General features: G+C 36.1%; 1 protein-coding gene across 1 annotated transcript in view; it reads left to right on the plus strand.

The window, feature by feature from the left end:
* FBXL17 (F-box and leucine-rich repeat protein 17) overlaps window positions 1-16,424 on the plus strand; it is a 371,620-nt gene extending 355,196 nt beyond the window's left edge. The window contains exons 10-11 of the mRNA XM_014951456.1: window positions 1,344-1,486; window positions 14,479-16,424. Coding sequence (XP_014806942.1) covers window positions 1,344-1,486; window positions 14,479-14,616 — 281 coding nt within the window. The 3' untranslated portion in view covers window positions 14,617-16,424. The remainder of the gene's footprint in view (window positions 1-1,343; window positions 1,487-14,478) is intronic.
* Window positions 16,425-25,679: the final 9,255 nt, after the last annotated feature.

Genomic DNA, 25,679 nt, shown 5'->3' on the forward strand with positions numbered 1-25,679 from the left:
TGCTGTCTGCAACCAGTACAGGACTTTGCAGAATCACTGCAAGGTCAGGTGGGTTCTTTCTTTTTGCTTCTAGATCTCAGTTACATCATGATTAGCTAAGATTGACATCTGGCATAGCAAGAGCTAACAGCTATCTTCATAGCTTTCATAACTCCTTTTTTTTTCATAACTCCTTTTTATTAATTTTTTTCATCAGTAGGTTCTGTGGCATGAACAGAACTGGCCCACAGCTGGTGAAAAAATCATTTCTTTAAAGATAAGTGCATTATTTGGATGAAGTTACTCATTCATGTTCCTTTTCTGCAACTGCATGACAACTAGAGTTAAAAACTGTTAACATCCCATCCCTTGGCTACATACATATGGCTGACTTCTACACCGGAAACCTTAGACTGTTTTCTTGAGCTGAGATTTTAGCAGCTGAAGGCCATTACTCGTTTTTGTTAATAAATCCCAACATTACTAAACAGTTTCCTAGCCAGTATTTCCTGAAAAGTGTTCTTGTCCATGGTGACCAGGGTGCTAGTGATTTGTGTCCTTTCTGTGATTCCAGACTGGCCCTGTCATGACAAAGCCTTCTCAACCTGTTCAGATGCTTTGTGGGTTCTCCTACCTACTATTTTTCAGTCCTGTCAGTACTTCCAGATCCTCTTTTCTTTCCTTTTGTAAAGGTTCAACGTTTTGTTTTAATTCTTCCTGGCCTTCCCAATTTTTTTTTTATTTTTTATTTGAAAACTGTTCATGAAGAAGAAAGTGAGACATATTGTTGTTATTACATCATCAATATGAACAATGGGAAACAAATGCAATTTCAGAATATAGTTATAAAATGTATGACATGATATACCTGCAGGGTTTTCTAAAACCATTTGTTTTATTGACAGAGAAGATGTCCTGTTACTCTTTGTGCTGTCTTTGCAATATGACTTTTCTGAAAAAAAAGCGTTAGTAGTATAAAATGTTATTTTGTCTGAAGAGTGAGGTAGAATTGTTGTTATTCTATAGCTATTTCAATTTCAATTAATTGATGCTTAATTCTTCCAATAAAAAGTCATTAAAAGAATTCCTATTGAATATCTTGATGACTGGTCTATTTACCTTGAGTGATAAAAAATATATAGGAAGATCTGTTTATCTATGTGTTTCTATGTGCTACACATGTGTTTATTCCTAATTTGAAGAGACAGCTATTTCATAGTTAAAAAGGCTGAAATGCAAGAGCTGTTACAACGTGCATGACAACTGCTTCTCAAAATTTAATTTCAACGTTATTTAGTGTACACATAGAACTGAGCTTACCATCTGCACGAGCTACACAGTTCTTATCTTTAATATCTTTACAGCTCTGATAGCCATTGGACGGTACAGCATGACAATAGAGACAGTGGATGTTGGATGGTGCAAAGAAATCACAGACCACGGAGCCACCCAAATTGCACAAAGCAGCAAGTCTCTCAGATATTTAGGGCTGATGAGATGCGATCAGGTAAGGAGCATTTGCCTGAACTGATGCCTGCTCCTGAGTGTGTGTGAGAGTGATTGTTCATGTGTGTACATGTGAGTGAGGGAGGGGGTCGGAAGGATTTATGTCTTCTGTACAAACAGGTTTGGTATTCACTACTGTGGTAACTCTTTTAGTGTACTGTGTTCAATTATTTAGCTTTAAAAGTATCTAGAGAACTAAAAAGAGCATTATACATTTTTGCTGACATGGATTTTCAAAATACACCCACAGGCTACACCCACAGCCTGAGGTGCTCACAAATATTCTATGTAAAATCTGCCCTCTGAGAGTTTTGAATATTTTGGGGTAAAAGTGATTGGTATGGCATGTCATTACTATGACAGACTACTTTGCTTTATTTAAAAGAAATTTTAAAAAATAGAAAAATAAAAATACTTCAGTTTTACTTCCAGGGTGATTTTCTATATATTTATGTTCTTGCTTATATATAATGGTTTTGAAAACACAAGGGCAAGGATTTGTGTAAAATCACAATGCTAAAAAAGGAAAAAAATACTGAATTTTTTATTATATAGCTTTCCTACTTGGAGTATGCTAAGAATGCCTGTAAGTTTTAATACTTTGTCATTAGAAGAAGAGAGGCTAAGGTAATCCAGCTCCACCTCGGCTTGAGTAATCACGTCTCTTTTGAGAGAAGACAGATCAAGAGGCCTGGGAGCACAGCACAAATAACTATAAGTCATTGGAGGTTCAGAGTCTCTGATCTTAAATCTTTAAATGTGCCTGCAGGGATTGTTTCTCTTCTAGCTATCATGAACAAAATGTCCAGCTTGTGGTGGCCATCATAAGCATATCTATCAGGCTTGCAAATTTCTGATTGGATACAGCCTGTGGAAACAGGTTTTTAGTCTAAGAAACTTCATGCTCAAAACCATTGCCTTACATTCCTTGCAGTGCTTTATGGAAGACAGTTGCAAAACCCACTATTTCAACTGGTAGGGAATAATAATTTCCAGGTCAATTGTAAAGTTAGAAAAACCATTTTGCAAACTGAGCCTTAGACAATTTCCAGTTTGAGGGGAGGCTGAGCACTTAGGAGGAATTGCTCTGTCTGTTAAAGCTGACTCCACTTAATCTCCTAAACATTAGTGTTTTATAAGAGCCAACAGACGAAAAGAGTGTGTGAGTCTCTTTGAAGGATTGTGCTAAGATTATGTACTTAGAGAATGTTCAAAGAGTTACTTGACCTTGGGAATTAGATCTGACCCTGAATCACCTGATCAATTTTACACATATATTTATTTTGTGGATCTAGCTAATGTTGAACAATCAACAAGGATCTAATAAGTGCAATAATTTTATCCTGTCTTCAGCTGCTATAGAAAAATCAATGATCTTGATGCTGAAAACAAGTTTTACTACCTCATCAGTTAAACTGTGTACTACAGTCTGTATTCCTCTAATTGCTGGTGAGCACTTTTCTAGTTCTTTACAAAGGATTACACACCGTCTTTTGTGTTATGAAAGTCAACTGCTAAAAGGAAAAAGAGAAATGTACTTTGAGAAAGCTTCAAGGAAGATAGAGAAGCAATCTTGACTGCATGCCTGCAAGCATGCATGTGTGTGTAATGTGTTTGGGTGCATGTATACAAGTGTTCAAAATATGGCAGCTGAAACTTGTTAAAAAAGGAGTAAATGCTGTTACAGCGAACACTGGGAATTATTCTTGCCGGCAAAGCCTTGATGGGAAAAATAGCTCCACAGACAGAATGAAATAAGTATCCTAGACTTAAGAGTTTTTGGCAGCTAGAAGATGCCAGCTCCCTTTTTCCACTGCAAAAGAACAGAGAAATTACTGAACAAAATCATGTCTTCAACTGTCTCTCCCCAGTATCATGCAGAACTAATTTTTTCCAGTGGCTGCTCTATTAAATTAAAAATGTCAGCGTCCGGCACATCATTAAAGAGAATTCTTGGGTGGTGCAGAGGGTTTATTTACATGTCCCATTGACTGAAATTCTTGTCTTTGGGCTATTGTCAGCTTGCAGTGAAAAGAGGGTTAGAAGATTTGCCCGTTCTATCCAGCCTTCCTTTTCTAAGGTACTGACTATTATCTTAGTATGAGGTAGAAAGTATGCCTTTCTAGGAATTCCTAGGCATTGGAGGGGAAGTACATAAACATAGTTACATAGGAACATATGTAAGTAGACTTCAAATGGTTACCACTAAAATACCCTTTATGACCTAGGCTCTTTGGAATTTCTTTGATATGCAGTTGACATAAATTAGAGGCGTCAAGGGTCCTCCCAAGAAAGATCAGAGAGGCTGCAAGCCCGGGTAAAGGCAGGCTCTGTTTTATGCCATTGATTATCTGAGTGCCTCCAGGCAATGTGTTTCACTGGATGCAGAGCATTATTGATCCACACCATGAAAATAATCAAATTATTCATTTCTCATCAAACTGCTGTTGCCATGACCTTTCTTTTTATCATGTTTCCTACCATCTAACATGCACACCACAGGAGCAATATGGTCTTTGGCTTAAAATAAATGTCATTGTGTTGAGATGTCTCATAATAATTGCTGACTTTACCATGAGATCATCATAATGAGGGCATATCTTTTAGTTGGAAGTTTTCTAATAAGCATTTTTACACTATTTTTTCAACATTTAAGTGTTGCTAAATAGCAATGTAATCACTGTTTACAAATCGCATACAGAAAAAAGTCAAAGATTATTAAATGCTGAAAGTCTTTTAGAACTATCCGTAGGATAATTTTGGTTTAGACAACATGTTTATGCTTAGATACACAAAATCTAAATATTCTTTTCAATGTAAAAATGTTACAGGCAAGGTTACTGAGAAAACATCTCTCTTTTTTTCTGACTTTACCTAGCCCCTCTATGACCTGGCAAACATGGCTTTCCCTGCACTACGTAGCGTTGGTGTCTGAGGCCTGGAGATAGCTCTGAATGGACTGGTGCTACTGGAAGGGAGTAGGGCAGTGTGGAAGCAAAGTCCTAATAGCAGCTTAACTTGCAAAATAAAGCAGCTTAACTTGCAAAATAAAGCACCTTGTCCAGGAAAAGTAGCACCCAGCAAGGTTCATGAGATACTGTTGTATAGATGTGGTCGTATAACGTATTGCTTCCATTTCTGGAAGCTGGCTAGCCAGCTCAGGAAATGCTAGCTTGATCTCTACGGAGTCTGCATTATAGAGCATAGGTACAGTGAGATACATACCATTGGTTTTCTCCATCAGATAGGCTTCTGAGAGACTATGATCCGGACCTCCAAAACTAGACCCTGAATATTTTTGAGTACCTGTATTTTGGACAATCAAATTCCCCCAAACACTTACTTGGAAGCAGCTAGGACCCTCCTCCCTTCTGATCTTTCTCAAGGTGTGGGGTATTAACTGTCTGGAAATATATATTTGTCTGCGTATGTATTTGTGGCTCTGTCCAGGCACCTGACAGCACTTGGGACTGCACAAGTAATGTTTTTCATAAAAAAGAAATGTTGCCATTCTGAGTCTCTATTTCTTTTGAAGAGCGGTGAGAGAGAAAATCAGTAGTTATTTAAGGCCTAAGCAGGACATTTTAGAGTTTTGTAATTGGAAAAGGCATAAGAGACATTTCTGTTTTTCATTCCGTTGTTGCCACCTATGCTTGTGCTGTGCCCCACCCCCAGGCTTCACTCCCCCATGTCCGATGGTGTGGCAGCACAGTCAAACCACAAACTCCCAGTCTCTCTGCATTAAGGAGTGCTGCGTTGTTGTGGGCTGAAGCCCAAGGTTGTGTTTTGGGATATGACATTGGTGTGTGGAAACATGTAGCTGGTTGTGTACTGCCGGGGTACACTGAAGCTCTGATTTGTCACCTCAGCAAATACTGAGAAAGGCACAGAGTTTTCTCCAGAACCAAGGCTTGTATTCAATTCACCTCAGTTCAGTCCTCCCACAGTAGAAAGGGAACATGACTATCCATTCTTCAAACCAAATTTTCATTGTATCTCTGTATGGGTTTTTTATCACAATTTAGAAAAGCATATGTTGTAAAGTATATTTTGTCCTTTCCTTTAAATACTTTAAAAACTTTGAGAGAGGTGTGGACAGTTATGGGGTACTTTCCTTTCTCCCACAAACACTGAAATCAGGATTCCTAACAGCCATACTTGCATCCTAAGGGCAAAAAAAGATGTCTGTATTAGATTCACAGATTCAAATCCATGTTTCAAGGTTCTTTTTCCAAACACAAATATGTACATTCCTACCCCTAAACTGATCTAGATTGTATTTACTTATTGTAATTACTCAATTATTTCTAAATATTTTATATTTTCCAAAATACATCTGAGAAAGAGGGGTATGTTCTCTATGCTATTTATTGCTAGAACTCATTTTAAAGATGTCTTTGTAGCACTTTATTGTGCTTTCACAACAATCCAAACAGCTTTAAATAATGGCAGTTTGAAATCTTCACCTTTGTGGAAAATGGCTGGGTATCACCTAGGAAATAGTGGCTAAAAACTTGATCTGTTTTCCTGGCTGATAGCTTTGCTGGTTGAATAATGTGTCAGAATAATCTTCCTGTGGAGTTTGCAACTTTTCTCACACAGATTTTCATATTTCAAGATCTTTTTCCTGTAGCTATGGTGCTATTTGCAATGGTTAGCAGTGCTACCATGTAAATGCAGGAGACATTTCTTGGAATAATATGCAGAAAAAATGACACTGAAAAACAGAAGTCTCAAAATTCAACATTCACAGCAATGTATGAATGAAATTAAGTGAATCTGACAAAGTTAGCTGTGAATAGGTACACAACTTCAGTTAATAAATCATCGTAGCCTTTATTCCTACTTTTTACTTTTTTTTTTCTTTTTGAGAAATTCAGGTTGCTTTTCATTGAAATAATTCTGAAAGCCTGCAGCTTATTCCACATTACTTTCTCAGATGAGTTGTCGCATGTATTTCCTATTACAGTTTTACTGAGGTGTTAGAGCACAGAAATTGATGCTCAGTACAACTGACAAAAAGACAAACTCCTTTATATTATCACAGAGAGGACGGAATATAGATGACCCCTCAAAATAAAATGGTCCCTAAAGAAATCATGTGCATCTTAGGAAAGAGTAACATTTTTGGAAAATCAGTAGATTTTTAAAATATCACTTTATCCTTCTAAGAATCTTTTTTAGAAATATGTGTAAATATATATCCTGTGCAAAGTGCAAATCATTACCCTAACTAGGATGCAACTCCTGTTGTATATAAGGAAATGCCAACTTGTGAGAAAACTTACCAATTTAGGGCAAAAAGAGTTTTCCATTTAATATATATAAATTAGTAAGCATGACCGGAAACATTTTTACCTTTCATCCACAAACTTTTAATTTACATAGGTAGTCTGTAACTGAAGTTAGGTAAGTGAAAAAGAGATAAGATCTTAGGTTCTAGAGATATGTCTTTAAATTTCAAATACTTTTTTGAGCTAAACTGTTCTTAATCAACAGCAGAACAGCAAGAGGACAGAGCCATGGCTTGTTTTAATATAATTATCACAGCAATTTGCCTTCCACCTTCAGAAAATGCTAACTATCATTAGACTGATCAAAAACCCTGACAAATTACCATTTCTTCTTTTATATTTTAAGGGGTTGATTTTGAGATTTGAAATTATGGTTTTGTGATATTGAAGAGGATGGAAAATACCCAATCCTTCCCTTTAAGAAAAATTCTATAGCACTTATTTTCTCTTAAATCACTATAATTTGTTCAGGTTACGTTACTGAATATTAAAAAGGATATGCTGTATTTTTTAAAGTTTTATATGTATAATGTAGGAGCTCCATTGATACGTCTCTCTATGAATAATGAAGACTTTAGATTCATAAAATCTGTGAATCCCATTAGAAGGAAACTACAGTTATCCTTGCTAACCTACAACAAAAGAACAGTAGCATTTATTTGACTTTGTTTTTCAATGCAATGATTTTAAAAGACTTTTTTTTTTTCCTATCTAACTAGAATAACAGAACCATTACTTGTGCGAACGAAAGCATCTGCTAAAATATAAAAAAGGATTCTTTACAGAAATTGAACTTTTTGGTCTTCTAGTTTAACTGTTTCTTTACCAAAAGATTTTTTTCTTCCAGGCTGATAGGTCAGCCTTCATGCCAGTAGGCTGAAGATGGAATCTTCCTGAGTTAATGAGTCTGTCCTTGTTTTTAAGAAGCAACCACTTGACCATGTCATACTGTAACAGAAAGATGGGTCCTCAAGTACTGATAATGGTTCAAAATCAGGAGAAGGCCAACTATTAAGGAAAAATGCAATGTGAAATAGTCATCATTTTTATAATTTAAAAAAAGAGAGGGAATTTTTTAGAAGCATTGTCCCCTGGAGCTTCCAGTCATTTTTGCCAACTGGCAACTTTCTGAGAATGATTTCTCTGTTAATTTTATAGGCTGTCATTTTGACAAGTATTACAATAATGTGCTCAAATTATTGTTAATGTAGCAGAATAGGAAGGAAAATATTCAGTGCTATTAATTCAACAGGCAGAAAGTAATCTGAAAGAACATTTATCACTGTATAAATAATGTCATTTCACTGCATATGGTTCTTTATTAACTGCAAGCTCTATAAGTAAGAACAAAGCAATGCACAGTTTCGTCATATATTTAAAATACTTATGATACTGGTAATATTTTTGCCTTTAAATCTTATATAGGTGGAGCCTGGAAGTTAGTCTGATTTAAATAAACAGAATTAGAAAACCGATCAACCAGCCAAACTAAAATGCTTCTTTAGAATGGTTTATCTGATTTAATAGAAAAGCAAACCCTCACAATAAGCAAGGAGAATTGTGAATGAAAACTTTATCACTTATACAGGTTTAATATACAATGTTGTGTTGGCAGTAATGATTAGGACAGCAAGCCCTGAAATGGTTGCTCTGCTAGAAAACTATGAAAACTCAGAGAGCCCTGAAATGGATTATTTTGCTAGTTTGCAGTAATGCAGTGACTGCAGTAATTGTGCAGGGACTGGCAGTTTGAGGCAATATCATTCACCTGTGTAAACAACCACAACAATGAATTTCATCCCTCTAGGACTTTACCTTTCTGTTGAGATTTAAGCAAAGAACTCTAAAGGGGCTGTACTCCACAAACAACATTTTCTGAAATCTTTCCAGAAGTGCTACCATTGAATATAGAATGTTTGTGTATACCATTTATTTCACTTCACACAGCAAAAAAGATTACAGATATTTCTGTGTACCATCTCCTTCCCCTTTCCAAATACAAGTGGGAAATTGATGGCTAAAATTTAACACAATTAAGTTGTCGAATGTCATGATAATAACAGTACATCGGGCTGTACTTGTCAATTACATTATTTATGAGTCCACAAATGCAGTGTTTGTGTGTGTGTGTGCATGTATGCTTTTTGTTTATTTTTTTTTAATAACAGCATCCATTAAGTCAAAATACATTCTTTGCTGAAGTTGTAGGAGATTTTATTTGGACTATAGGATATTGTGCTAATATTGGTAGTGCTGTTATTTTATTAAAGTCCTAAACAAAGGTTCTGCCCCTGGGTATGAGGGCAGTCACTGAAACTCTGTGGAATATGTCTGCCTTAGCTGATCAAGTGCACTTCACACAAAACGTTTCCAGAAATCTTTAATTTTGTTATGGCTACAGGCAACAGTTATAATTGGGCCACCTGAGAATATAATTCATTCAACTATTAGCAGAAAAAAAGTCTAACAAAGTGCACTTTTTATAAGACACCGACTTGAGGAAGCAAACTACAGCTTAGAGAAGAGAAAGCGTATATGAAAATATGTTTCTCAAAAACTCCAAAGTGTTTATATTTTGGATTTTAATGTTGTTAAAACATTAGAGAAATTGGAACATAAAATGTGTCCAAATCCATCATTATGGATTCACACAACGACTTAAGAGTCATTTCATTGTCCACTATATACAAATTTGGCTTTCAGGTAATACTACTCTGTGTATATTGAGACAGAAATGCACACAAATTTTAGTACCCCTAATGGTGCAATACCACTACATAAGCATAAATTTCAGTAACATGAGAAGAAACCCCTTTTGGAAAAAAGCAATTTGCATTTCTTTTTTGTAAGGTTGGTTTTGTGACTCTTTATATGTACAAATGTAATATTTGCACCCTGTTGACCTGCTATTATTAAGCATCATATGTGTGGCAGCCCTTAAAATCTTTCTGCGGGAATATTACTTCTCACCTGCTAACATTTCCCTGAAATTCTTTACAAGTATTAGATTTCTGAAATTAAGCTAGCATTAAGAATTAAGAACTGCTAGATTTAATCAGTTCTATATATGATTAATGCCTTTCTTCACGGATATCGCAGGCTAACCACATCATGACTTGGTTTGTTAATTTTTATTAATGACTGGCCTATAAAGTTATATAACTGAAGATACATACCTGTATTGTCCTTGAAGGAGAGTGCATGACGTCAGCACTCTCCAAAACCAGCTGTTCCAAGGACTAGGTTAGATAATATGCAAAAATTATTTCAGCAGTCCATCCCAGTATGATGCTATGAACCATTGAGGAACATCGGCAAGTTTTCCTAAGAAGTTCTCATACCGCAACTTTGCACTAATCCAGTTTTGCAAGTCTTGGTTTTTTGCATGTGAGCCTAGGTTTGGGGGTCTGATTTTTTTATTATATGGCTTATTGATTTCAGTTATTAACTTGGAATGGAGATAACTTGTTATTTTCAATTATCAAGTGATTTGGATGTTACTCTGAAGCTTTTCCTTATATAGGAAACCTTTTAGATTTGTAAATGTTCTTCAGCTTCACGTGGACTAGATGGGTGTTCATCTTCTTTCCCAGACAAATTCCTGATTATCACAAAAGGAAGTATTCTTTTTGTGTGGTGCAGATAATATTTAAACACTCTCTGCACAATCACACTATCATCATCAGAGGAAATTAAGGAGGTCCCACCCCAGATAATATTTGTCACAAAGTCAAGTGTACCTAGGAAATAGATGATACGTGTTCAGCTGTCTTTAAGCAAAAAGAATTCAAAATTGTGACTTCTAGGTAACTGCTCTAGTTGAGTTAAAAGGAGATGAAATCACTTGGTCCTGCCATTTTCTGTAACCCATCTTCTCTCTTTTTTTTTTTAATCTATTTTTTGGGCTGGAATAAATCATTATTTTGCAAAAAAAAAATAGATTTCAAACCAATCTTTGCTGATGTTTTCTTTCTTCTGTTTGATGACCATGATTCACATGAACCTGTTACTTTGACTTTTGATGATAAGGACTGCTTTCTCTCATGATGTGCTAAAACATAATTGAAGGGCTATGCAAATTCAAATGAATGCTTATGTATTAGATAATCTAACTAGTTTGTCTTCAGACAGTAGTCTTCTGTTTGACAACTGAAAAGATGAAGATTAATGAAAGTTCTGTGGAAGAAAAATATAACATTTTAAAGGATGTTAAGATGCAAAGATTTTTAGTTTTCATTCATTGAACATGACTCTTCAAGCTCAGAAGGGAAAATTGCTCTGTTTGTGTTATGAATTTATTTTGGGAATGGCATTCAGTACTTTTGTTTTATCACCAGCCAGACTGCATCTTAACAGAGACAGAAGCCTGTGTTCTAATGGTTAGACATAAGACTTCTTTTCATCTTAATCCTACCATTAGGGGAACAGAAGACGAGGATACTAGGGAAGTTAATTTAGATATTATTTATCTCATTCATTAACAAAGAACAAAATTTTAATCTCTCTGTTCTCCTATCTTTTCGATAGTGCAATTTTAGTCCAATAGTATAGAAAGTTTAACATACTAAAAAATTTATGCTGTTTTCGTCTTTCACCTGACTATTCTTGTGGTAAAAGAAAAGCTTTCAAAATCTTGTGATGGGGGATCATTTGTGGCTTAACTGTCCACATTTGTTTCTCATCCTGGGATCCATGCAGGTTGTCCCACTGCCAAATAGGATCGTTTTTCTCCCTCTTCTGTTACGTAATCTTACATTGAATTTATGTTGTCCAGCAAAATTTTTAACTATTTGCTGTTACTTTCTTAGGATTAAAATATTTATACCTAACTAAAAGTTACATATATTTGATCATATGTCATGGAGCTTGGTAGAATAATTTTTTCCTGTGTCATGAGAGTAAAATCAATTTTTTAAACTCTAAGTTCTTTCATGTATATGTAGGATTTGTTGTTACTTCGCTGTTTAATACCACTGAAGTTGTTGCCTAGGATCAAAGTAATAATTTTTCTAAATGTTCATTTAACACTCTAGGAAAAAGGCAGAAAACCTTCTTCTAGTCAGGTATTGGTCATAAAATCGCTGATTTTGTCAATGTCTCTTCTGCAATGGTTTTAACTGCCTTCTGCATGCTCATGTTTATTTTGTAACTGTATTTGGCACTCAGTACCAAAAGTTTCCTTCTCCTCTTTAGTAAAGTAGCAATACTAATTAGTAACAATTGTGTTAAATATTATTTTATCCACTAATAGATGTATCGGAAAAACTTAGGACAAATGGTTAGTGCTAGTTGGTTTACCATATATTTCTTCATAGGTTTTAAGAGTATAAGATACTATTGTAACATTATCGGACTTCCTGAGTATCATTGGTCATGCTATTTCACTTAAGTTAGCCTGGTAGTAAATACTTCAGCTTATATCTAGCTAGACTGTAGCTTCTGCAAATGTCTTGAGTCAAAGACACCAGGACATGGATATCATTGCCTATCCTCCTGTGTTTGAACATCATCTTTGTAACAAATTTGCCTTATTACTTGTTTCCTGTAACAGAAAATCTGTTGATGATATTTTCTCTAAAGCCATAATATCCATACTATTCTAACAAATAAAGCCCAACAGGTACGTGTCAAATACTAATAACCTCTATCTGCTAGTAATATTTGCAGATATATATAGAGTAGATAAACAACAACTCTTCTTTAAGTTTCTCATTAAGAAAGCACAGAATGAGCAGCTGTGTGGGGTAAGCATCTTCGCTGTGGCTGAGTTAACCATCAAGAGAAGTTTCTGGTAGTATGATAGATTCTGCTGTGGCTCTCTGCACCACAAATTTAAAGAAAAGAGGCTTTTGGCTTTTTTTTTAATAGGCAAGAAGTAGCAAATACTGCTACTTTAGGGGATTCTTCCCTTCCAAGCAGTATTTCTATGAAGTGTTGCTGACAGTTTGAAAGTATGTATTCAGCTATAAATATCAAATATTTTGGAGGACTTGTGCTATCCCTGATTTCATTTTGATTTATTAAAAGTCACTTCTTGTTTTTCAGCACTGGAAGATGTTACTGTAAAGTAGTAATTTGCCAAAAGAGTACAGTTTGTGCTATGAAGGGTAGTTAAACCAGTTTTCTATCCAAATCAGTCTCAGCTAGATGAAACTTCCAATGAAGATTGAGTGTTTCTATTATCAAAGTAGAAGAACTGGATATTAAAGCTTTCATTTATCCTTGTCATTGAGTGCAATCACTGTTCAGAAGGATGCACTCCTTGTTATCTTTTAAGGACAAAAATATTATTAGATACTGTGGTCACTGTCCTTTAAAATATTATTCCTAAGATGAATCTTTGTAATGGTAGTAAACATTTGAGTCTAGTTTTTTACTTTTGGCCTTGAATGTGGAACATCATCAGGGAAAAAAGCAACTGATGAAATGAGCTGTACATCCTACTGATCTAAGTGGTTCAGTATTTAAATGTAATATCGATGCATTTTCAAATGCCCAAGTGTTCAGCAAAGATTTCAAAGAGAGCTACCTAGAAGTTATGGTTCTTAGGTTAATCTTTTATTTATCTAAAGGCTGAAGAAAGCTGTCTACTTCTGTGATATGAACTGCAATCGGCTTGAAAATAATTGACAAATTAATCCCCTCACAGCACTGCAATTGTAAAGGTGTTAGGTTTAGCTGTACAAGCTGATTGGCCTGTCTAATCAAGAATAAAGGTGTTACCTTTGATGTCTAAGATTTAGGAGGTACATCCCAGACCTGACAAGCTTGTATGTTTTAATTATTGATCCCACCATTTCTGCCCACAAAACTCTTTGTGCAGCGTTAGCCTCACACCAAAAGGCTAAAATAAAGACTTCTACCCTGCATGTATGTGAAGACATGCAGGACTTTTAACCTTTGGAAAAGTTGACCTATATTGGTAGTTGGTAAGTCAGTAAATTGATCTACCTGTGATCTAGAATAGTTTGCATTCTTTTCCCATATTTAGTCATGTTTTCTGTTATTTTTCACTGCAACCACATTGATAGCTACCACACAGTGCAAATTCATTTTTGTTAAGTTTAATTGTGGAGTTACTACTTCATATGTGTAAAAGTATCATAACTGTGCCATAAATTAATTAATAGATGTAATCGATTTTCATTTACCAAAGCCAAGAAATTCTTACATTTCAAACCTATGTCTGCTTGAATGAGTTTGAATAAACATACTTCTATTTCGAGATAGAAATCTGTTACTCTGGACAGCACTTTGTTAAACAGGATGGCTTTTCTTTGAGTAATGAGGTTTGGGACTCTGTGAGTGGTCGGCATAGTCAAGCATGGAATGAAAATAGTTTAATAGATAGTTAAACATTGTTGTAGTTTTCTAAACAAAGCTGTTTTCAAAGGAAGACTATTTGCCTTTCCTGTTTGCTCTCAATCACAAATAACCAAACAGTATTTACTAGAATGCTATATAAAACTTCTCCCTTTACAATAGAATCCGAGGTGTAGGGGTTTTTGTCTTCTACCAGAGCATTTAAATTCTGTATATTTCTTTTGTGATAAATGCACACAAAACTACAATATCAGTGAAGAGCCCAGTCCTGCAAGTCCTCCCAGGACTTGTAAGGTTCGATCATTCATTTAGCTTGCATAGCGTTGCCCTCTTTATTCACTTGCTGCTCATCACAGATTCTTTTTTTCAATTGCAGGTGAATGAAGCCACAGTGGAGCAGCTAGTGCAGCAGTACCCACATATAACCTTCAGTACTGTACTACAAGATTGCAAGAGGACATTGGAACGAGCTTATCAAATGGGCTGGACACCCAATATGTCTACTGCCTCTTAAACACCTGTACCAACACAACAGTTCCACTCTGCTGCATTCAGTAGATATAATGGGGATTGCAGAGGGTTCACAACCTTTCATATGATGCAATATAATTGTGAGTTTACAGAGGTTACAGTAAAATGGCAAAAGCTGTACACTGACTTTAATGTACTGTACAACTAAGTACTAATACTGAAGCAAACTTTAGAAATGCATCGTATTTTTGTTTGCATAAAAAAAATATAAAAGCCTTTGGCAGATTTCTTGAAGTGGATTGCTACTAGTTCTCGTTATAGTTTGAGTTATAGAAGATGTTAAGCTTGTTTTCCTTTGTTTACTTTATTTTGCCTTGGTCGTGTGTGTTTCCTTTGATTTGTAATGGTAATAACTCAGTGCTAGCACCAGTGCAGGTGATCAACAGGGGCCTATGTTGAAACTGGGAGATAACTTGATGCTTATTATTTACTAAAGCTACCCCAGGAGCTTTTAGATGCACAGTAATAAGAAAATCTATGAAGAATTGAGATCTTTAATAAACATTTTTATAATTATACAAATCATTATTTTGGACAGAAATCTTAGTAAATAATGATAATGACAGAATTGATATTTAATGGACAATCTTAATTCTTTTCTTTCTCTCACTCAACAGAATTGATATTTTCTTTCCTTTTGTTTTGTTTAAAATAGGAGACGCTGTAGAGATTTCCAAATCTTTCCACCTTGCCATTTTTGTAAGTCAGTTAGCAGTGCTTAACCTAACACTGATAACCAGCTCCCACTTCATACAGTCAAACAGTAATTGAATACACCAAGTATCAGAAATAAGTTAAAAGACAATGTTTAAATAACTGATTGAAAAAAATTACTTTTTTTAAAGTGAACTTATCTTCTCTGATTTTATTGTTATGTTGCTGAATTGGGAAATTCAGATGAATGGGTATAAGCCAATAACAGGATTCTTTTCATTTCCTGTTGTGGTTGTTAATTTACAACAGATCTTAAAATGCAAAGAGTGCTTACCTTGAGAAGACCATCTAAACATGAGTCCTATCGTGGGTATCATTTTGTAGGATCAGATGCTTCATCATACAGTGTATGCAAGAAAGTACCCAGAGTAAATACATAAAACAATTAATTTTCTGTGTGTCACATTGCATTCTAAGGAGTTAAATTTGACATGGGGATAGTTAAAATACAGACAATGCAGCTTCAATTTGAAGTTGCATTAGCCTTTATAGTATTACCATTTGGTTAAGAATGTTTTCAGGTGTGTAACACTGGATATTTGTTTTTCAAAGGTTACAGCATTTTAATCCAAAGTATAAAATGCTTAAGCTGAAGAGTTGCCATTATTGTCCACATGTTTTGCTAATACAGAAGGTCTAATGCAGTATAACCTATAAGCTTGTTTAGTATGGCTGTATAACTCTCTGTAAAACTGTTTGTTGATTTCCATAGCATAATTTTTTTACAACAGAAACATCAGCTCTCAGTAATTCCAGTGAGGGTGTTGAATGTTTTCTTATTAGACTTTTCAAAATGGGGATGAACTAATTTCTCTGGAAAAAATATATGGTAAAGTTTTTGCTTTAAATAAGTGGTAAATACTTGTGAACATGTGTAATGCTAGGCTTTTTATTTACTCCAAAATGGCAACAATATTTTCAGAATAAAGCCAATGGAATATATTGCAGATATAGTATAGAATTTAGTCATTTTTCATTTAATGTCTTTTTATGAGTGCATTAAAACTATTCACACAATTTGTAAGTTTCTATTTTTCGTGAAATCTTTGATCTTGCAATGGGTTTTAATAAAATAAAGAAAAATTATGTGGTGTCTTGTGTTCATCTGTGCAGCTAATTGTACTTAGACTATGCTAAGAGAAAGACTGAAATCTCCAACTTTGAATATACAGAACTCATCTGGGCATGGGCCTGAGCAAAGGGATCCAAGCTGGGCCCGTTGTGAGTAACAGAGTTCAACTAGATAAACTCGAGAGACCTTTTTCAATCTAAAATAGTCTATAACTCTGAGGGTTTTTATATATTACTGATCTAGTTGGCCGTGTCTTTTCCCTTTTGCCATTAAGTCACTTCCAGTAGTTTTGCCTTTTACTGACTATTTATCACTCTCTTATTTTTCTGTACATACTAATCTTTATAGTTCTCAGTGTGGCTAATTAATTTCCATGGATATTGGCACATACAGAATTTGGAAGTTTATACAGTACAGGAACTCTAGATGGAAATGTGTTTTGCTAACTGTAGTGTTGCCACGAATAGCTCTTTAATATCCTTATAATAAATCAATGTTTCCTTAGTAGTGTTATAGGAATAAATAACAATGTTGTACACTCTTTACTTTTTGAAATGTCACTTAGGGGAAATGTCATTTAGGGGAAAAAAAAAAAAGATATTGTCTCTTGTAAAAAGAAAAATTAACCCTGTTTTTCCTTACTCAAAACTTACAGTGGATACAGAAAGTGACAGGCAGCTTACATGCTGGATATCCTCGGTTCCGACAAGTCTACTTCACGGACAAAATGTCTTTGTTCCTTCGAGACCTTTGTGGGAACTTGCCATTAGGGCAGGTAACCTGTGGCTCAGCTTTTGCCTCATCAGGGACATTTGTAGGCCAGAGGAGCTGACCGTGTCCAATCTGCAGAAGAACAGGCTATGCAAGCTCCAAGTGCTTTCTCAAGTAAGCAATAATTGGTTGTAAGAAAAAGGACAGATAACCTTTATGTTCAGTTATTCACTCTTCTAAATCCAGGTATAATTCTTTTTTAATGCCACTCAAATAATTCACTTGGTGATCACTTTGCCCATCTGTCACCATGTAAAGATGATACGGAAGGGAGTGTCCTCACGCAATGTGTCCCAGCAGGGAAAATGGCTACCAAGGTGTTCACATGCAGATCCAGGTCCCCTCTGCCCAGGCTCCCAGATTAGTGGGAAGTTTAGTGAATTCCCAAATCCAAGCTGGCATACCCCTCTTCACAGCAAGAGCTCTGTGTAGTACTAGGCAGCTTCTAGTCACCTTTGAACATGGAAGAAGTTAATTTATCTGAAAAATATCATAAATAAGGATAAACTGATCTCAGGATGGCTACAGGTGGCTAGTGGGAGTGACTTTCAGCATTCTCAAAACTATTGCTCAAAGGTCTACTACTCCTACAGCAACTGACTCTGCTTAACCTTCAAAGCTCAGCCCTGGCCTCAGAACTGCACGGGGTTCACTCACAGAAAACATTTCTTCCCCTGTAGGTCTTGCAAAAGAGTCTGAGCCATCCTTGATAGTTTTCTAGAACTATTAAACTTACTGATCTATCTTGCTGGGTTTTCAAAAACAGTATTTGGTAAAACAAGTTGTAACCCCTTTTTGATGAGAAAATAGCCCTAGTAAGAATAATTAACCAACAGTTAATTTTTTCAGGCTCTCAGCTGTCTTCCATGTGAACTCACTGATGTTGACCTAGATTCTCAAGAAATAAATATGGCCTTGCTGATGCTTAGTAAACTCTGGCATCGAGAGGGACAAAATCAAGAAAGGCAGCAGGCTACATACATAATGGCAACATGAAAACATAACAAAGGCAGAAAGCAAGCTTTTTAGGAGGCTGACCGGGCCTTCTTCAGGTGATGTGGTCTTGAACAAGAAAAGGAAAAGAACTCCTACATCTTATAAATAATTAGAATAGAATAGAATAGAATAGAATAGAATAGAATAGAATCATAAAATCATATGGGGTTGGAAGGGACCTCTGGACATCATCTAGTCCAACCCCTCTGCCCAAGCAGGTCCATCTAGAGCAAGTTGCACAGGAATTTGTCCAGACAGGTTTTGAATGCCTCCAGAGAAGGAGACTCCACAACCTCCCTGGGCAGCCTATTTCAGTGCTCTGCCACCCCCCCTCAAAGTAAAGAAGGTCCTCCTCATGTTTAGGTGGAACTTCCTATGTTCAAGAACAGAACAGAATAGAAATTCAATTGGAAGGGACCTACAATGAACATCTAGTCCATCTGCCGGACCTCTTCAGAGCTGACCAAAAGTTAAAGCACGTTATTAAGAACATTGTCCAAATGCCTTGTAAACACTGACATGCCTGGGGCATCGACCACCTCACTAGGAAGCCTGTTCCAGTGTTTCACTACCCTCTTGGTAAAGAAATGTCTTCTAATAAAAAGAATACATCGCAAAATAACAATTGTAAAAGTATATGTAAAAAGACTATGATCATGTCTAATCTTGTAAATAATCAGATTTATAGTCTAAATTAGTTGAGGGTTTGTGCTGCTCATTTATGAAACTCCATATTAATGGAGAGTGGCTTTAAAGCAGATCCATTTAAAGAGTCCATTAAAATAAAATTATTTAAAGTGATGTTAGTTTCGTCCTGTAGCTGTTCTTGTCCCAGCCTTCTCCACGGTTGACCTGCTATATTGGCAGTATAGGTGACTGAGATTTTATCTAAAGTTCTAGTAAATTTAGAAGCATAGCTACCAAACTTTTATTCAAACCGTACACCCTGGGAGATCCTCCAGGCTTGAGCATGCAATCATAGGTTGGCACCACTTAAAAACAAAATAATGCTTTTTGAGAGCAGTTGCATTTTGCCAATTTAAACAGGGTGGGTACTTGGTGAATTTTTGTGACTCTGTGTTTTTCTTGTTTTGGTTTGTTTTATTTATTTTTTTCTGCAAACCTCTATATAAATTGACTGAAGACTTCTCTTTTGCCTCTTCTCACTCTGCCTTTTTTATGCTTCTAATTTCTTTGTCTTTTCTCCTGTGAATATCATGTAAGGCAATGCAGAATAAGCATGTCTTATTCTTACAAGAATATCTCAGAAGAATGGCTGTCTTAAGTAAAAAAGGTGAATTGATGAATTCATGTCACAGTTCCCGTATATGATAGTGTTATATAAGATTATAATTATAGTAGACATTTAGAAATATGCACTTTTATTTTTCTTCAGTTTCACTGGTTATAATATTTTCAATCGGGGTGGAATGTTCAAGTACTATTTTCCTCTTTTTCTGTTTGTGTAGACACAGTGATCACAAGACATTTATTTTTCATTGAAAAATATGTGAAAACTCTGCATTTAATTGGTTTTCAGATTGGAGGAGAGGAATTAGAATGAGCTCATGTTTGCCCAAATCTTGGGTCAGGTTTGCAAGCCAGAAAAAATGAGGCCTACTTTCAGGTTAGGAACAGAACCTTCATTAGTTGAATCGTTCCATTGAGGAACAATTGAGGAAAGAATCAGAGAAGTGAGAAAACTTGTGGATTGAGATAAAGACAGTTTAATACGTAAAACAAAAGTTGTGCGCCCAAGCAAAGCAAAAAGCAGGAATTCATTCCCTTCTTCTGATGGGCAGGCAGGTGTTCATCCCTCTCCAGAAAAGCAGGACTCCATCATACGTAATGGTTACTTGGGATGACACCATCACTCCGAAAGTCCCCCTCTTCCTTCTTCTTCGCCTAGCTTTTTATGCTGAATATGATGTCACTTGGCATGGATTATCCCTTTGGTCAGCTGTCCTGGCTGTGTCCCTTCCCAGCTTCTTGTGCAGACACAGCCTTCTCGCTGATGAGGCAGTGTGAGGAACAGAGAAAGCCTTGACTCCTCAGCAACAACCAAAATCACCAGCACTACCAACACTATTCTCATCACAATCCAAAACATAGCACTATAACAACTGCCAGTAAAAAAGTCAACTCTATCCCAACTGAAACCACAACATTCTCCACCCCTTATTGCATACCATTTTGTGTTATCCTCAGATCCCAATACATCCTCACTAACCACCAATCCTCTTTCCCTTTCCTGAGCTCCAGTCGTCAAATTGTCTATAGTTCTGCTGAGGAAAAGGAATAGATATTTTAACTGCAAAAATTAAGCTAAGGGCTTACTGGTAAATATTTGTTTAAGCTCCCAAATCCCTGTAATCTCTTATGCTTCAACTGTTTTGAGCTACTATATCATCTTTTCTCTGCTTCTAGTCAGTTCTCACCCTGGGAAGTAGCTTTGAGCTGACAAGTGGGTGTATGCAGAGCAAAACACTGAGCTTTACAGACAGCTGCTTATTGATTGGACAACTACACACAGTTTCTTTTTCTTTCTTTATTTTTGTTGAAAGAGAGACAGAAATGCAGAAAACATTTAATACTGGACATCAAGTCCAAAGCAAATGAAAATAGTCTAATTCCATGTCATAAAATAAAGATTTAAAAAATATATATGTATATGTATTTTAGATACGTATAATGTATTTTATATATCTCATGCTTGCAGAGCTAAATTCAAGCAAGAATAAAATAAAATACTGTTTCATAACATTGGGATGTAATCATTGGGATGATTAGGTAATGAGAAGAATTTCTGAAATTTCACTTCTGAGTTGTTTATTCTGCAGCCAAGAAATTTTGGCCAAACTGACTGCCTCCACTTAATCTCTTCAACAAAACTATAGGCATCAATAACCTCAGGCTAAGAAACTTACACATATGTCAAATATCCACACTTCAAACAAATGAAACAATTCATTTCTTATTGTGCTTCTGTGACATTCTTTGCTTATACTCTGTCAGGAGTTTAAAAACATGACATAATACCCTATTCTTGAGCACTTCTGCTTTGCTTGATCTGCTGCTGCAATGCTGCAGGTCAAAATGGGGACCCAAGGACAAAGTGACTAAGTAAACAGAGCTGCCACATGGATGTGAAGTTACACAACAGCGCTAAATCAGAGAATCCCGACATTTCATATTATAGCATGAAATACCTCATCCTAACTTCTCATACAAATGAAATGGGTTGTTTCTCTTTTTGGTAGAGAAAGAAAAATAGAAAATGTGGACAGTATTGAAGTAAAGTTAAGAATTCACTGGCTGTTCATTAAACAGTCTTCATACCAAGAGTGTCTGTCCTGCTTTTGGCAGACAGCTCGTTATTTTATGGGTTTTTATATTTTCAGGTTTTATTTTACACAAAACCAAGCGCAACAAATGATTATTTGAGATTCCTTAGCTTCCTGTGCTTGGCTCCCTGCATGTATTGTCCACAGATGCAATTGCTATAGATGATCTGAGTTGCTGAAGAACAGTCAAAAGCTCAGCTGTTCCTCTGGATTTTTGTCTGCATTAGTCTCAGATTAAGATGAATAAATGAGCTACGTCCCACCACTGCAGCTGTGGTTGCTTGACTGGACACATTTTCACAAATTGGAATAAGGTAGCACTGAAATAAAGGTCTGTGTAACGGCTGCATCTCCACTGTTGTCAAAAAGAAACTCAGGCCAAAATTTTTTTATTTACATTTTACGTTGGTTTTTTTTTTTTGGTAAAGGCTGTCAGGATTATGCAAGGTAAAATCCAAGTGTTCCAGCTTTACTAAGTTTTACTAATGGGATTATGTATTAGATTTATTTCTGGGAAAAAAAAAAAACAACTATAACAGCAAGCTGAACTGTTTCCACTTCCATGTTCAGGCACCTCTCTCTATATGTACCTTATCAAAAGTGTTTGTGTCTAAATAAGCTTTAGAAGTCTTAAAATTAAAAATTTTGCAACCAGGATTATTTCCAGCTGCTATGAAGCTGTAAAGGCTTCTGGACTGAAAATTTCATAATCTCGTGCTTTCATCAGGTACCCTATGGCAAAGTGCTACAGCCTTTGGTGTTTTCAAAATACCACTACAGAAATCTGCAAGACATTTCTTAGCAACATGAACTCCCAGTAAGCAAAGTAGACTTGTCCCAGGTGCCTTGCTCTGGGTTCTCCTTGAATCAAGATTAACATCTCAGTGCTTACCTTTCATGGTCTAAAAGATTGTCTTCGTGCTGCTGTTTCAGTTTATGGTCACCTCTCTGGACCACCGTAAAGCATGTGGGAGGCAACGGTTCTGAACTAATATAAACTTAAAAATTCTCTGCTCTAAGAGAGGGCATTTTTTTTCTCTAAAACAGGCAGCAAAGCAATATTTATAGAAAAAAAAATGCTTCATATCCTTCTTTCCTTGGGGACAGATGAGAAACAAATATAGTGAATGTTAATCACCTTGCTTGATGCTTTGAAAGATGCTCAAATTCTGAGGTGAGTAAGCAAGCCAGAAAATGGGAAAAAAATACTTTTCTTGAAAAGAACCCTGCTACAAATGAATATTTCTTATCAGGGAGCAAATGCACCTGGAAATCTTTAATGGCAACCAAAACGGTTGCACCTAAAGAAAAATTACTTTTTAATGATTCTGCAGAAGTGTGAAGAGAATTCCAGAGTCCAAATGCCTTTGTCATATTCCCAACAGAAGAAGGCTTAGTTCATTCCAAGTTTTCAAATTTTATTCTTTTCTATTAAAGAAAAATAGGGCCCCAGCAATGAATTAAGTTTAATACAATATCTTTGAAGCAATAGAAGTTGTGACAGCCTAGGTAAACTGCGGTACTCAGACCAATGTGGTTTAAAATGGTGGTAGGGCTGAACTGGAGTATAAAACTGGTCCAAAAACCAGGAGATACAGCTTCAGTCTGGCAGTGGCCCTTGACTAGGCACTGCGTGTTTTTCAGCATGTGATATTAGTTCCTGTGGCTACACTTCTCCTGGAAACATGAGCAGTGCCAAGAGCACTTCTGGGCTGTCAGATCACTCCAGCAGCCACCAGCACACTCCTGGCCCATGACTATTGACTCTCTCCTAAACAAGGTTGGTGTTAGCGATGCCCAGTAGCCATCTCCTTAGGGTCCCTGGATGCAGCTACTGCTTCCTGAAGGCAGGAATGTTTAATGGCACAGGCATCCATTGACCTGTACCCATCAGTCTCAGGTTGTTCATCAATTGAGCTTTCCTGCTCCAGAATAGAAGTTATCACCAAATCCCTCTATGGTCTGAATGAATCACTACTTTTTAGCAAAATTTTCTGAAAGCAGAATTTAAATTAAGGAATATTTCTGTACTTAGTGTCTTCTGCAACAGTACAGTTATTGAAGTCTTTTGTTAGCATAAAGAGCAAATGACCTGATGGCCCTTCTGTTTGAATATATGCAATTTCCTTTATGTTCACTTGTGTTTGGCTTCAGCAATAGTTAACAGTAGGAAGACTATTGGTATTGCATTAGCCAGAAATAGGAGAAAAATGCACTTATGGATCAGTGTCATCCAGTCATTGGTTTATAGCTGCAAAGTCCTTCTGGGACTGTCACAAATTCCCAGCTGTCCACGAGTGCTAGATTCTGCAATTGAATCTCTGAGCTATCTGCAAGGCATGTAAAATCATATACAGCCAGGCAGGTCCCTGTGGTTTTCCAGGGAACTATTCCATCAAGAATGTGCAGTAAATTAAGCTCAAGAAATTTACCCGTGAAAAATTTGCCTCTGAAAAATAACGATCATGGGTAAATCTTCCACGGGTGGTGGAACCCTCTTTAGCAGAGGTAGACCTGAGCAAATGCAGGCAACTAATAAATACTGAAATTATTACCAGCCCTCAAAAACTTATTTTTCTGACCTTTGTATGTTTGTGAGCGTCTGTAGCTGTCATTTTTTAAATGGAGTTCTGTTGATGATCTTGAAAACTGCAGAGAAATACTAGATCTGAATCCATTAAAAAAAAAAAAAAAAAAGCCATCTTAACTTTCTTAAATATTCAACATTTCAGTATACCATGACATAAGGATAAGATTTGGTACTTGGCAGAAAAAAAGTATGCCTTGTATAGGACCTTTGCCAACATGACAGAGTATGTTTGGGAGGTGGCAAGGGCAACATTAAAGGAAGAGAAATTCTCCATAGATCAGCCCATCTGTTTGTTTCTATTCTGGGAAGTTGCCCAGTATACCTGGGGAAGGAGAAAGGTTTCCGTAGTGTGAGTGTGTGGGGATAAAAGAAATACATGAATTGGAAAAGCAGAAAAAAAAAAAAAAAGATAAGAGAAAAAAACCCAAACTTGGGGCAGCGAAATGGTACCTCTTTGCATCATGAGAGTGTAACAGACACGTATCACAGATTACTACTGGTATTAGGCAAAGGGCAAGAATTTCAAAAGCTTCCTCTGTGTGACTGAGGTGACTAAGTCCTTGAGGCATTTTTGAAATTTAACAGAGGATGCCCATATACTATTATGATAAGGGTCCTAGAAATTTCTCTCTTGCTCTAAGTCCAACCTGAATCAATAAAAGCAAAAATAAGGACTTCCTTGCTGCATGTGCATCTGCTCTTCCTTCCCCTTGGTTCATGATGTCTAGTAAAAGGATGATTCTTTTTCCCTGCCAGAAAGCACTAGTATTTTTATTAAAATAAATAAAAAACAAGTGATAAGTAGATTTTGCTTCTTTTTAGGATGTCTGCAAAACAGTATAACTTGATGGCAGCTACACAGCAAACAATATTTTTAATTCATTGACTTGCCTGGTGTCACCCCGAAAGATTGTTTTTTAACCAAGATCTTTACTGTTTAAGGAGTTAACCCACTTCTAAAGCTATTGTTACTATGTTAACATTTTAATATCAGTTAGCTAAAATAGAATATGAAGGATACTTCAATGTAGTTGTCATTACATTAATCTATGTACTTATATATGTGTTAATGAGATTTATCATCTTAGTTACACCTTGTTCTTGATCCTTTGCTTAGAAAATACTTAGTGTTAAGCACTAAGTACACAGCATTAGCATTTGTACCAGCATTAGTATTAGTGCTAATACTCAGTAATAATGAATCTTCTTTGTAGGTGAATTCAAAAAGCATTACGATCCACCATAAGCTCCCATAAAAGAATGGCTGCTACCCTTCTAATGTTGAGCAATATTTGACCTTAGTCTTTTAAATTAAAATGCCGTTAGACATCCAGGATATATCTGAAAAATGTAGTGTCAATTGTAGTTTTCAATTAAGTTACATAGAGGAGCTAGCAGCTGGAATGTGCCACCTCTGAACTTGGATTAATGGATCTGGCTTGAAGGAGTGGCTGAGAGCTGACCATTTGACAATCCTTCAAAATGGAGATATCATGAATTTGGGCCCCTGTAACCTCAGTTACAGTCTTAATATTCACACCACCCTGGAACTTACCTCC

Source organism: Calidris pugnax, unplaced genomic scaffold (genome assembly GCF_001431845.1).
Source record: "Calidris pugnax isolate Ruff unplaced genomic scaffold, ASM143184v1 scaffold148, whole genome shotgun sequence".
NCBI lineage: Eukaryota > Metazoa > Chordata > Aves > Charadriiformes > Scolopacidae > Calidris > Calidris pugnax.